The following is a 14,033-nucleotide window of genomic DNA, read 5'->3' as shown; positions in this document are numbered from 1 at the left end:
CAAGGAATGATTCGTTTGATTGGTGCAAATTCCGGCGCGAGAGTGACTTCGTAATGGTAAAGATAACAAAGTAGGGTCTCATCGGTCCCCTCCAATAAAGGTTTCTTCGATTTACCACGCGTCAGTAGTGAAATGTCGTTTTGGAGTACGATCTGAAGTTAGACAGTGTTGGTACACTTACAAATTCATTGACAGGTATGTATGTAAATAGCAGTAAGCACGTGTACCTTTGTTTACGTACAGCTCAGCCAGCTGTCGTCCGTACTTAGAACTTCTAAAGGTTGTAAGGTGTAAAGGTAGCTTAGGTTGGCCGCCGTTGCGCAACACTCGAGTCGTCAATCACTCGCTCTCTTTCGGTATGTGTGGACGATTGTTTGAAGGGATGCACCTGTGAGTTTCGCGCGGGGCCGGGAGCACATTAGCTGTGGGTCCATAGCTGTGGTGTTCTCGGACGGGATTCCTGCCTTTTACGGGCTGGTTTTGACTTTTTACGATTTTAACCCCGCACCACAGCTATGGGAAAATGCGTAGAAAAGCGTCCATGTTACGCCCGACAGCACCCTTGTCGCAACTTTGTTCGGCGATATTTCGAAAAGTTTCCATCCAAATTACAAATTGCCAACACTCATCGACAACTTGGTTATTAGGGACTCACCACGACCAGAAATCCGCTTAAAATTCACTGAAATATCGCCGTTTTTCTAGCTTCAACCGACATGACTACCCGGAGATCGCCATTTTGCTGGCGTAAAACTGTTGTTCGAGGCTCTCTGCAGAACGTCACTACAGTGACGTAGCGGTGACCTCTCAACTTATAAAAACAAACTGAGAGATTACGGCCGGCATCCGCGCCGCATAAACAATCACAGATCCCAGGACTGAACTATTTTTTTCCCAAGTTAAAGTTTGATTTCAGTTATGTGAGACTGGCAATGTCCATAGGACAAACGATGGTCATCGATATCACACGATGAAATACTCAGTTTGTTTTCTATAAGTTGAGAGGTCACCGCTACGTCACTGTAGTGACGTTCTGCAGAGAGCCTCGAACAACAGTTTTACGCCAGCAAAATGGCGATCTCCGGGTAGTCATGTCGGTTGAAGCTAGAAAAACGGCGATATTTCAGTGAATTTTAAGCGGATTTCTGGTCGTGGTGAGTCCCTAATAACCAAGTTGTCGATGAGTGTTGGCAATTTGTAATTTGGATGGAAACTTTTCGAAATATCGCCGAACAAAGTTGCGACAAGGGTGCTGTCGGGCGTAACATGGACGCTTTTCTACGCATTTTCCCATAGCTGTGGTGGCGGGGTTAAAATCGTAAAAAGTCAAAACCAGCCCGTAAAAGGCAGGAATCCCGTCCGAAAACACCACAGCTATGGACCCACAGCTAGGAGCACATGGGTTCCGAATCTTGAGTGCATTTGTATGCAACACGATCATAATATTCATATTGTAGTGGTTTGTCAAAATGAAGTGTGCTCGGACATTTTGTAACTACCGTACATGTGTGTGCCAACCACCACCACCACACCACCACCATCATCATCATCATCATCATCATCACCATCATCATCATCATCATCATCATCATCATCATCATCATCAGTTATTCAAGGAAAATTGTGACAGATGAAAATACTCTATACTTCAAGTAATTTTGTTTGTATACCCTTTATATACCCGGTATATTTCTGCAACGAGCACATTAATATCCCATTCCTGGGAAAAGACATCTGGCACAACCGTAGCAAGTATTGCCTGATCGATACTGAGAGCAGAAATTGTATATTTTGACTTCCCTCCAAAATCACTGGTTCATCCCTAACCCTATCTGTGTCTTCCTTCATATTCAAAATATTCGTGCAAATGTACATCTCTATCACAGACACTGTTGTCCTCCAAGTTGTCTACGTGCCATCTGTGTGTGAGCCCTTATCCAATAATCCGCACAGTGCGATGGGTGACAATCTATCAAAAGAATACGTTGAATCTTACACGTACATATATGCTAACATAACATTCCATTACATAACATGCATTAAGTCATAAAGCAACATTCCAATCAATATACAAGCTCAAATCATTTTACTGTACAAATGACAATTGCTATCCACAGTACTCTAGCACCTATCAATGTCATTTACATGTATGTAGAACACTCATTTCTTTTAAAGGTCATGTGGTCTTGCGCAGATGAACTTGGTTCTGTGTTTCAGATTTATTTCAGCGTTCCACTGACACTGGCACTATCCCCAAACTTTGGAAAACTTTGACAATCGTATCCATTCCCAAAATTCCATCACCTTCACAAATCACTACAGACCAGTAGCCCTCAAATTCCTCATTATGAAATGTTTTGAAAGGTTGATTCTGTCAAATCTCCTCACCACGTTCAATCAAAATTGGACCTAAATTACTTAGCATATCAATGTAAAAGAGGTACAGATGACTCAGTCGCTTGTCTTCTCCATAAATTGTTAGAATATCTTGATAAAGCCGGTAACTATGCCAAGATTTTATTCATTGATTTCAGTTCTACCTTTCTTCACACTAATCAGTAACAAGTGTGATTGACAAATTAATGAACTTCAATGATCCATTTTCGAATCATTCACTGGGTTTGTAATTTCCTTACTAACGGACCACAATGTGTAAGTTTCACGGTCCAAACACTTGTGCCCCTCGAGGATGTATTTTGAGTCTGTTCCTGTTTATCTTGTATACAAATGATTGCCAGAGTAGTTCTCTAACTAGCCCATTTTTCAAATTTTCAGACAATGCAGCTGTACTTGCTCTTCTAAGTGACTTAGACTCAAAAATTCATCACAGAAAATATTTTTCTGATTGGTGTGGCTCAAATTTCTCAGCGCTAAATGTATCAAAGACAAAAGAGCTTATGATCGATTTTCGTCAGGTTCCTGATTAGACTGAAAGATACATCGCTTGAGGACGTTCCCTACACTCCGTAAGAGGGGGAGCGTACAGAGCGCCCTCGAGCGACGGATCTTCCAGTCTAGTTCTTGATCAAAATGACCCAATTTATCTTGATGGTGAACATGAATTGTTTTGTACTCAACTAAAATTTCTCTATAATTATTCCTATAGTTTTCCAAGCTTTTGATTTACCTGAAATATGTGACAACTGATGTTGAGTAAAACTCAAGGAATTGAGTATCCACTATTATTGTAAATGTGTAGCTCTGGTGGTGTTAGATAGCAAGTTATTGGGTTCTTGCAGTGGAAGGGGGGGGGGTAAATATTGTAATGAAGTTTGATATGATATTTGCATTATGTTTGTTCTAAATGTGCACATTCTTATTCTTCTCTTGCTAACCACAACTTATCATAGTCAATATAGAAATTTCTTGCAAGCCATACATACCATTTGAGTAGGTGACACAGAAGTTGTAAAAAACTTAACATCAGAGAGAAAGTTTTTGACTCGTTGCATGTGAATGAATTTAGCACACTAGTTGAAATACAAATATGTTACCTTTGCCAACACAACACCTTGTGTAAAAATGTGTATATACATACATCATACAGTGTTACTGTAGTAAAAAAAAAATTCTGGTTTAAGTTGTAAATTGAGACAACAGTAAATCATATCAGCCGCATACCAATTGCAGAAAGACGTGATTTGAGGAAAGGATCAAGATACTGTGTTTTACACACTAAACAAATATGTTAAAAAAAGGCAACAGAAGATACAGCTAAAGGAGCTTTATTATAACTGTATAAGGAGAACCAAAATCTTGGTGGCCATGTTTTCTAAAACCCTGCATGTACCATATGTACAGTTGTAAACAAAAATACTTGCCGAGAAGTCACAAAAATACCTATTAGTGAGATATCACTGGTAAAAATTTCTCTTGGTTCACCATTTTTGCAATAATAAAAAAACACAAATTTTATTTATAATGTTCAAAATTTCTGCCACAATGTTATGTGTGAATCCAAAGAAAATGTCATGTGTCGGTGATCAACCACAGAGAAGAAGAAAATATTGTCTGTGGATCAACCCATATGAACTGCATGTACATGTAACGGTCTTTCATTCATCACTGGTACTGGGTATTTCAGTATCTAGTTTATCTTTCTGTTTAATGACTGTGTTTTCCAAGTTAGTACCTTACTGAGAAAGTCAAGGTTTGCTTGGGAATTGCGATAAATGTTGACCTTGAAGTCTTCACTATAGCCTTCTTGACTTTGTATGTTACAGCAACCTTGTGACATGTAGGATGCATACTGTGAAAGATAGTGATGCCATCCTGTTGAAAACATAGTGTTTGTCATACAGCTGCTGATCGTGTCAAATTCTACAGCTGTTTTGGAAAGTCAGACAATGACATGCCTGTACATGTGTATTGGTACATGTATGGTGTGCAGCATTGGCGATACTGACAGCTATGCTCTCAAGAGAATGATGAACATCTGTCACTGATATTTCTGTCTTATGTTGACATCAAAGGTTAGGTTAGAAGATAAATGTGTGTGCTCAGATTTTCTAATCTGTCCTTGATTATGTAGACATTTTGTCCACAAAGAGTGTAGTATTGTGTTCCTAGCTTTGATGCTCAGTGCAGTGACATCATGAAGGCTGTGTAAACATTCAGGGTGGATGCAAGTTTTGGCAAGAATAATACCAGCACATGCTTAATTCTCATCCTGGTTTTCTTGCAAAACTGAGACATCAAGCATTTTTTCCTTTTTTCCTTTTTATATACATGCATGCACTTTGAGTTGAAACGATCTGAATGCTGACATATAACACAGTAACACACATGAATGTTTACTGTGCATAGCCCTAGCATCCAGTCAGAAGATAATTTACTATTTAGGATTGTACCAGGTACAGTGTGTACATGTATGTGTGATTCCAAACACATCTTCTATTTTGTGTAATAATGCACTGATATATTTTATATTTATGTTTTTGAATTAATATGCAAAAGAGATGACACAGCTAGCCCATGTTGATCGCGTATTAGGATGAGCAACAAAATATTTTCTGTGATCATATGGTCAACATGTTTTTTTGATTTGAATTTTTGATAATCATTATGACATTAAATATGAATAAGAAAGTGACAAAAATATTTGGTCATTCTGTATTTTACTTTCACTTCTAAAGACAAACTTTTGTGAACAGTGAAAATGTGTTCCAATATACAATGCAGAGTGATAGTGCTTGTGCAGTAATATCTAACAGTATGTCTTCGTACAATATTAAAATCAGAGTCAGAATTGTATTTTCCAATTTAAACAAATCTGCCCATATCTGCCTAGAAATATCATTTTTCAAAAATAGAAACCTTGACAGCAGAAATGCCCACCATCAACATGAAATTTCATATCTGTATAACTGTAGATAAGCAATTAAGCAAACAAACAGTAAACAAGAGAATTGAATTTTTAAGAGTACTTGCAGGTAATGATCTGGTAAGTAAGCAAAAAATAGGACTTGAAGTGTATCCTTTACAAGTTTTCAACCTCACTAAGCTTAGAAAGTGAAAAAAATAAAACAAGCAATTTTTGTATTTTCATCATCAAATGCATTATGAGCTGTCATCCATGAAGAAAGCTATCACATCATTTGCATTACATAGTATTGAAGGGCGACCTTCATTTCACAAATGATTTTTTTCATTGCCAAGTTGTGTACTACATTAAACATGGTATGTAGAAAGTGTGATATAGTAAATAGATAAACTGTGATCTACCATTGTTGTCATCATCAGTTCCTTTTATGGATAATATTTGATTATTGTATTGTTGATGATTTTGTACTCTAACACCTAGAGTAGCAGGCTCATGTTTTTGAACATTTCCTTAACATATTTCCATTCAAAAAGTATATCTTCAAGGATTTTATATTGGCGAACAAATACAAATTTTTTATTACACAAAAAGTTTGGCATACTTGCTGTGACTTTGCATCCCTGGAATTTCATCTGATCATCTGCTTTTTCAGCATATGTGTTATTTTAAACACTGCCCTCACTGGCAATTCTCAAATTCATATATTTCTTTTGTTTTTTTCTCTACTTGACTGCTGCTGCTTGAAATGTTCAAGGAATATGAATGAAGAATTGAAGACTCTCCGTGCCATTGGGAGCAGTGAAGACAAGCTATGTGATGCTATTCAAAGCATTAATCAGTACATCAAACATTCTGACCAATCATGCATTGATATGATCATTGAGAATGGAGTTGTTGAAACGTGCCTTGGGTTCCTAAGATCAACAAGATTTACTTATTATTTCAGGTATAGCTACAATTATGCAAACAGGAGCCACTGTGTACACAACATCAATAGAGCTATTGAGATTAAGGCTGCAGACTACTTTAGTTCAGTACATGTCAATGCGCTATTTTTTTGCCATCATCAATAATATTCCCAGTTTTGTGTCAGTTTTCTGACAATGTGAACGTTTGTTTTGACAATGTGATCACTGTTTCAAATGAAAACCAGAATCAGACCAATATGATGTGTATATTTACGACTTCAGTATGCCATGTGATTATTGGCCATTGCTACATAATACGGTTTCCTATTTAGAGAATTCAGATTCTGAATAATACAATTCATAAGAAATGTTTTGCTTTCCATTTGATAAGAGATTCTAAATGCTTAACACTCATTTTTAGTGCAATTATGCATTATGTAAAACAAAATATCCCTAGATTTCATTCAAAATATTGATTGCAAAAAAAACCAAAGGAAAAGTGAAATAGAGAGGTCAAAGGCTGAAGCGCATGCACTGTTCACTGCATAATACTGCCGTCAAAAGATGTGAAACCACAGATAAGGTTCAGAAAAGACAGCACACAACCTCAAACAGTATTTTTTCACAGATCACAACATGAATAGCAATTTAACACAGTCATTATTTACACTTTTTCCCCCAGGGCACATGTCTGTGCAGTATTGAACCTACTGTGCCATGGCAACAGTAAAGTGAAACAACAAGTTTGTTGCCCTGGTAACCTGTCTGCCATGCTTGATGACATCACATCTCTGTGCTTCACTACCAGTAAGTTACCCATTTGTGTACAGAGCAATTGTTTGTTTAAGTTTCTTGTATACGCCCCTACTGTTACAATTAAAGTGCCAAACTATTAAAAGAGAAGACATTTATTTAATGTGTAAAATGTATTATATTGATATATGTTTGCTAATTGTCAAGGAAACCACAACCAAAGATGGCAGCTATGCTGGGCTACCTTCCTGTCTGATAATGACATCATTTGGTTTTCAAAGATCATAATATCATAAGCCTGTAAAGCCTCACTGTGTTTCAACACTTTTGTAAAATTAATGGACTAGTTGCACTAAAAATTTGTTTACAGTGTTTTATACCGGTATTTCTCGAACATCCCTGTCGATTCGGCAAACTGTTGTTCACTAAGTAAATAGCATGTTTTTCCAATACCAGCAGCACCCAATTAAGAATTCTGTACAACATAGAACTGATATCATAAAATTTAGCCTCAACCGTCAATGACAGAAAATATCTGTGGACATACCAAGGGTATACATACCGGTACACATTTCACAAGATTTCAAAAGGCGATGAAACTAAAATTTAAAAGAAAATTTTGTATATCTTTTGCTAATTATAAAAACGAACCAAACATCAGCCAGGACAAAAACTAATTAAATCAGATTCTCATATCAATTTTTGTCGTTTAATTTTGTGTGTGCAGAGGAAGACCAAATAGTAATGGTTGAACAGGCAACAAGTTTGATTCAGACTCTAACCTATGATCATCCTGAAAATCAAAACACTTTGAAGAAACAGGGATTGGTTGAAATGCTGGTCAACTTGTGTGATGTGTATGGTGTCAAACATACACCAAGTCTGCAATGCAGGTACAGTAAAAAATATTGTTTTAGAAGAACACACAGATGAAACCATGTAATTAATTATTTTCTGGCCAGTTTCATTTTACTCTTCTTACAAAGCATTAGATCAAGATAGGGTGAAAATCATTCAACAAATATCTTATGGACCGATGTGATCCCTTGTTGTTCATTTGCCATTCTATACTATTTTCAATCTGTAAATTAATGTTTTAATCTCTCAGCATTTTTCCTTTCTTCTATTTCTTCTATCATCAGTTACCTTCTGTTAGTGTTGTTTTAATATTGGCATTGTTTGATCTACTTTCATGACCACTATATACAGTAGCGTTACCACATATATTTCCTTTAGTATCATTTCAACAGTCCAATGTACAGCTCTGTCGAAGCAAACTGTATTGACTGAATTTTATACTGCATTGCCACTGTTACTAATGTTCAAGCTTAGTGGTGCATATTACTCATAATGAAATGTCACATTTAGAATAGGAAACACTGGGATGGAAGGTCTTGTTGTAGGAGGGGGAAGGGGAGTGGATGAAAATAGCCAATAGTATTCATCTTTTTCAAAGTCCATGGCTTTTAATCTTAGCAATGACTTTTTCATCTGTCAAATTTTATAGATCAAATTTCAGGGCTTAATTTGAACAGTATCGTTTTCATAAATTATAGAAAGTGATTTATCTCTTTGTACTGTACAATATCAGCCTCGATACATGATGTACCTTTAAGCTATACCTTCTATTTTTGAATATGAAGGTCTTAGATATTGTATGACAGTCGTTATTTGCTGTTAATATCAGTTAAAACAAATTTTCAAATTTAATCCAGATATCCAGATGAAGCCTTGGACTTGTTCCGACAGCTTACTGACAACAAAGTATTGATTGGGAATATGAGACAGCTGGATGACAAAAAGTTATCTTATCTTCAGAGAAACATGCAATCAGGTAAATTATAGCATGTATCTTTATCAATCAATCTATCTATCTACCGGTATTTATATGTCTGTCTGTCTATCTATCTATCTATCTATCTATCTATCTATCTATTTATCTATCTGTCTATCTATCTGCAGTGTATGGAGCTTATGTATTTATATATCTGCAATCTATCGATCTATCTATCTATCTACATGTATCTGTTGTTAATATAAAACTAACAGCATGTATCTTTATCAATCAATCAATCATTCTATCTATCTATCTATCTATCTATCTATCTATCTATCTATCTATCTATCTATCTATTTATCTATCTATCTAACTGTCTATCCATCTATCCTATTTAGCTCTATCTTTTTATCTATCTATCTATCTGTCTATCTGCATTGTACAGTATCTAGCTTATGTATTTATACTGGTATATCTACCAGGTATCTGTCTATCTATCTATCTACCTATCTATCTATCTATCTATCTATCTATCTAGCTAGCTAGCTAGCTAGCTACATGTACCGGTATCTGTTGTTAAATATAAAACTAAGTTTTAGTATTTTGACTTCTTAACAGTCTGAGCTGAGTACTATCAACAGAAAATGAGGGTCCATAATGTAATAGATTTTTGTCTCCCTGTATCTATTTTGACAGTCTACAGGGGATTAGAATCAGAAGAGATTTATGAAGTTGATCTGTACGACACATCAACAGAAACTGACATTAGTATCAGCAAGGAATTGATATCTGCAGGATATGCCTGGCCATCACCGGATCAAGTTAGTCAGCCAGGATTGGAGGTTTGTGTAATTCAGACATTACCAAGTTGAACACCATTTGTAACTCTATGGACACTCTCCCAAACATGTAGAATTGTTTAATAATAGAAGTGAATATTATATTGCAAAGATTAGAGAATGTAATTTCCTAACGAGGTGGTATGCATTGTCATCTCTGGTTTACAGAAGTTCTGAACGCATTGACAAACATGACAAATACACTTCTGACGAGCTTTCAGTCTTTGGTGCATGTACTGGTACAGTATAAACAGAAACATAACCTTGAATCTCCTGTTATAATAATGAGATGCTATCATTGAAACTGAATGTGAACTTATGTGCAAATTACACGTAAAACTGCTCATCAAATCAAGTTCATTGCCATCAATAGTGTTTGTGGAATAATTAAAACAGTGAGTATGCTCATATAATGTATTTACTGCGCATTTAGATATCCCTTCATGTGCATTGTTACATGGGTACAAAACCATATCCATGCAAAGTTGATATTGGTGTATATTGCTTACATTTTTGATATCGAATGAAACACAAATGTACACTCTGTATGGTATATTTAATTCGCTTGTTCTGGATGAAAGTTTATTTGTGCTGTCGGAGCCTTGCTGTATACCGGGGTACACCATATTTTATTGAACTCTGCAGCTATCCATATAAGTGATTTTGCGCTATTGCTCTTTGAAAGAAAGAATTCATGTAATGGAGAGACCCGTGTAAAACTTTGTCTTGTAATTCTATAAATGATAATGTTATCGTTAATCAGGACAACTACCGATACAAGAATGACAAAGACGATAAAGATGATAATAATAATGGAGTTGATGTATAATTACTGCACATGATGTAACATGGTTCATATGCCATTACTCATACAAATCATAATTTAGTTTTAGAATATACCAGTACTTATGATTTCTTTTGAAAATTTGGCTACGTGTACTGCTATAAAATGTACCGGTATAAGTTAATAGCACCGTTCCACAACTTTCTTTGCTGATATTATTACACCTCTCATTTCAGGAAAACTACATGAAGGAAAGTGGAGCTGGTGTATGGCGTGATGTGGTAATCTCAGAATACACTGACATTCAGTGTTTTTGTGTACGTCTCGTGGAAGAAAATACATCCAAGACAATTCACAAACTTGAAGATATTCTGAAGTACAAGGTAATCATGTGACACTGCTTTTCTTCTGATCAAAAAATCTCAATCATGAGTGATTAGTGGTGAGCAAATCAGAACTGGTTTTCACACATCTATACTGTACATGTTGGTCTGACAGTATTAGGTTATACATGTAATTCTTCTTTGCTGAAACCAGGAAACTTGTCATTAGGTTGTCGGACAGGCCAGTGGACAGTCATTGTACTCTGGGTTTCAAATTGTTTTTGTCTTAACCCTTTGAGCCCCAAAGTCAATTTTTGTTGCCTTCATAAAATGTACCCCAGTCAAATTTTTTCAGATTTTTGCCAAAATTTTGATGAAAAACTAGCAAATGAAACGTGATGTCTGTTTGGTCCAAAATTATCAAAAAAATCACAGAAAAATTCATAAAATATGGTAAAATGTTGCACTAAAATTTTGGTGGGAAAAATTACAGCATTCAAAGGGTTAAAGGGACTGTAATAGCATAATGTTTAGTTGTAACATTAAAGCCCCAATAGCTGCTAATTTTATGCATTATTTTCATTGTATTTTCAAACCAAAGTTGGTTCGTGTAAATGTGCTAACTGAAGGCCTGTGTTGAAGTATCACTGCTTGCTGATTTGGACTGTGACTACATGTTTTAACAGGCTAAATAATAAAGGGATGCCGCACCCATAAAATGGCGCCCTCACGGGAAAATACAAAAAACATATTTCCTGCACATACACATCATGATCATACCAGAAACAAGCATGATGCCATTTACTTGAATGTACAACACAGGATGGCCAACATTTTGTTGTTCAGTTGTAATCTTTATTTTCTCTGTCATATGATTAGTTTTTGAAAATGGTGGGAAATCTAAAACCTTGACAGTGTTGTACACTTTTTCAGTCTCTAATGGGTCTTATCCAAAGAAAACTCTTGGAAAACTTAGGATATTTTGAAATCGGTTTATTAAACATTTGCAGCTATTGGGGCTTTGATAAATATCCACCAGAAGAGCATGGCTGCAGTGCTTCATTGATGGTCAGGTATGGCAATTCCCTTCACTCATATTGCTATGATACTTATACCGTACCTTTCCAAAAAGTTTGGAGCAAAGATTGCCTAAAACGTGTTTCTAGTCATTGTCCTCATAGAATGAATGACCTCAGCTAATACCTGTAGTTGACTGTACCGGTAGAAGACTCGTTTTTTTGCTCACGTGTTCATACACGTGGGCATATGTCGCAGCGATGTCTGTCTGTCTGTCTGTCTGTCTGTCTGTCTGTTGGTCCATTTTCTCAAAAACAGCTGAACGTATTTCAGTCAAATTTGGTAGACATCTTCAGAATTCAAATGGCTAGAACTGAAAAGGTTTTGGTGGGCATGGCTTGCATATTAATGAAGTTATCACAGTTTTAATTTTTCTGATACATGGTAGTCTATGGGAAGCCGGTATCTGTGGTTTGAGGGCGCTATCCCCACGTTACACTCTGGCTAGACGATGCTGAAATTAGACTCGGTTTCGGATTCGGTTTCGGATTCTAGAGACTGAAAGAAATTTATATTTTCAGCCAATTGTTACACTGTGGAATACTGGATTTTCCTTACTTTCCCTGGACCCTTTTTTCAGCTAAAATAATATCTAATCACACTAAACAAAGTGAAAATAACAAATTTTTTGACAAAATGTCATGTGATCTCGATGACCTTTGACCTTAAATATGAGTATATGTCCATAACTCAGTAAACACAAGTGCAACACCCTTCATATTTGGTATGATGGGAGACCTTATGACATCACATCCTGTACCTTATTAATTATGTGCATATCTAATTATGAGCCAGCAAATAGAGCTAGAGGTCTGATTTTTGGTATATAGGTATAACTTAGCAATACAATTTTTTTGACAAAATGTCACGTGACCTCGGTGACCTTTGACCTCAAATATACATATTTGTCCATAACTCAGTAACCACAAGTGCTACAGCCTTCATGTATGGTATGATGGGACAGCTTTTGACGCCACATATTGTACCTCATTAATTATGCGCATATCTCATTCTGAGCGAGCCAATAGAGCTAGAGGTCTGATTTTTGGTATATAGGGATAACTTAGCAATACAATTTTTTTGACAAAATGTCACGTGACCTCGGTGACCTTTGACCTCAAATATACATATTTGTCCATAACTCAGTAACCACAAGTGCTACAGCCTTCATGTATGGTATGATGGGACAGCTTATGACGCCACATATTGTACCTCATTAATTATGCACATATCTCATTCTGAGCGAGCCAATAGAGCTAGAGGTCTGATTTTTGGTATATAGGGATAACTTAGCAATACAATTTTTTTGACAAAATGTCACGTGACCTCGGTGACCTTTGACCTCAAATATACATATTTGTCCATAACTCAGTAACCACAAGTGCTACAGCCTTCATGTATGGTATGATGGGACAGCTTATGACGCCACATATTGTACCTCATTAATTATGCGCATATCTCATTCTGAGCGAGCCAATAGAGCTAGAGGTCTGATTTTTGGTATATAGGGATAACTTAGCAATACAATTTTTTTGACGAAATGTCACGTGACCTCGGTGACCTTTGACCTCAAATATACATATTTGTCCATAACTCAGTAACCACAAGTGCTACAGCCTTCATGTATGGTATGATGGGACAGCTTTTGACGCCACATATTGTACCTCATTAATTATGCGCATATCTCATTCTGAGCGAGCCAATAGAGCTAGAGGTCTGATTTTTGGTATATAGGGATAACTTAGCAATACAATTTTTTTGACAAAATGTCACGTGACTTCGGTGACCTTTGACCTCAAATATACATATTTTCCATAACTCAGTAACCACAAGTGCTACAGCCTTCATGTATGGTATGATGGGACACTTATGACGCCACATACTGTACCTCAATAATTATGCGCATATCTCATTCTGAGCGAGCCAATAGAGCTGGATGTCTGATTTTTGGTATATAGGGATAACTATAGGAGAGAAATTTTTTGACCAAATGTCATGTGACCCTGATGACCTTTTACCTAAAATATATGTTTATGTCAATAAATAAGTAACCACAAGTGCTATGTCCTTTGTATTTAGTAGGATGGGAGACCTTATGACAGCACACGCTTACCTCATTAATTATGTAACATCTAATTCTGGGCAAGCGAATAGCGCTAGAGATCTGATTTTTTTGCATATAGGGATTAATTAGGAATATAATTTTTTTGAAAATGTCATGTGACCTTGATGACCTTTGACCCTGATTA

The 14,033-nt window shown here is 36.3% G+C and overlaps 1 protein-coding gene across 3 annotated transcripts in view; it reads left to right on the top strand.

Moving 5' to 3' along the window:
* The first annotated feature begins 10 nt into the window (after positions 1 to 10).
* The window catches only part of LOC139144106 (uncharacterized), a 54,098-nt gene continuing 40,075 nt past the window's right edge, over positions 11 to 14,033 (top strand). For 2 of the 3 annotated variants that reach the window (XM_070714777.1, XM_070714775.1), the window contains exons 1-6: positions 6,032 to 6,269; positions 6,914 to 7,038; positions 7,712 to 7,877; positions 8,700 to 8,818; positions 9,458 to 9,603; positions 10,621 to 10,767. In XM_070714777.1, coding sequence (XP_070570878.1) covers positions 6,082 to 6,269; positions 6,914 to 7,038; positions 7,712 to 7,877; positions 8,700 to 8,818; positions 9,458 to 9,603; positions 10,621 to 10,767 — 891 coding nt within the window. In that variant the 5' untranslated portion in view covers positions 6,032 to 6,081. Of the gene's footprint in view, positions 196 to 6,031; positions 6,270 to 6,913; positions 7,039 to 7,711; positions 7,878 to 8,699; positions 8,819 to 9,457; positions 9,604 to 10,620; positions 10,768 to 14,033 lie in introns of those variants that run through there. The other variant, XM_070714776.1, reaches the window with a different exon arrangement.

This window comes from Ptychodera flava, chromosome 11, assembly GCF_041260155.1.
Source record: "Ptychodera flava strain L36383 chromosome 11, AS_Pfla_20210202, whole genome shotgun sequence".
NCBI classification, from domain to species: Eukaryota; Metazoa; Hemichordata; class Enteropneusta; family Ptychoderidae; genus Ptychodera; species Ptychodera flava.
This window is presented reverse-complemented; position numbering and strand designations above follow the sequence as displayed.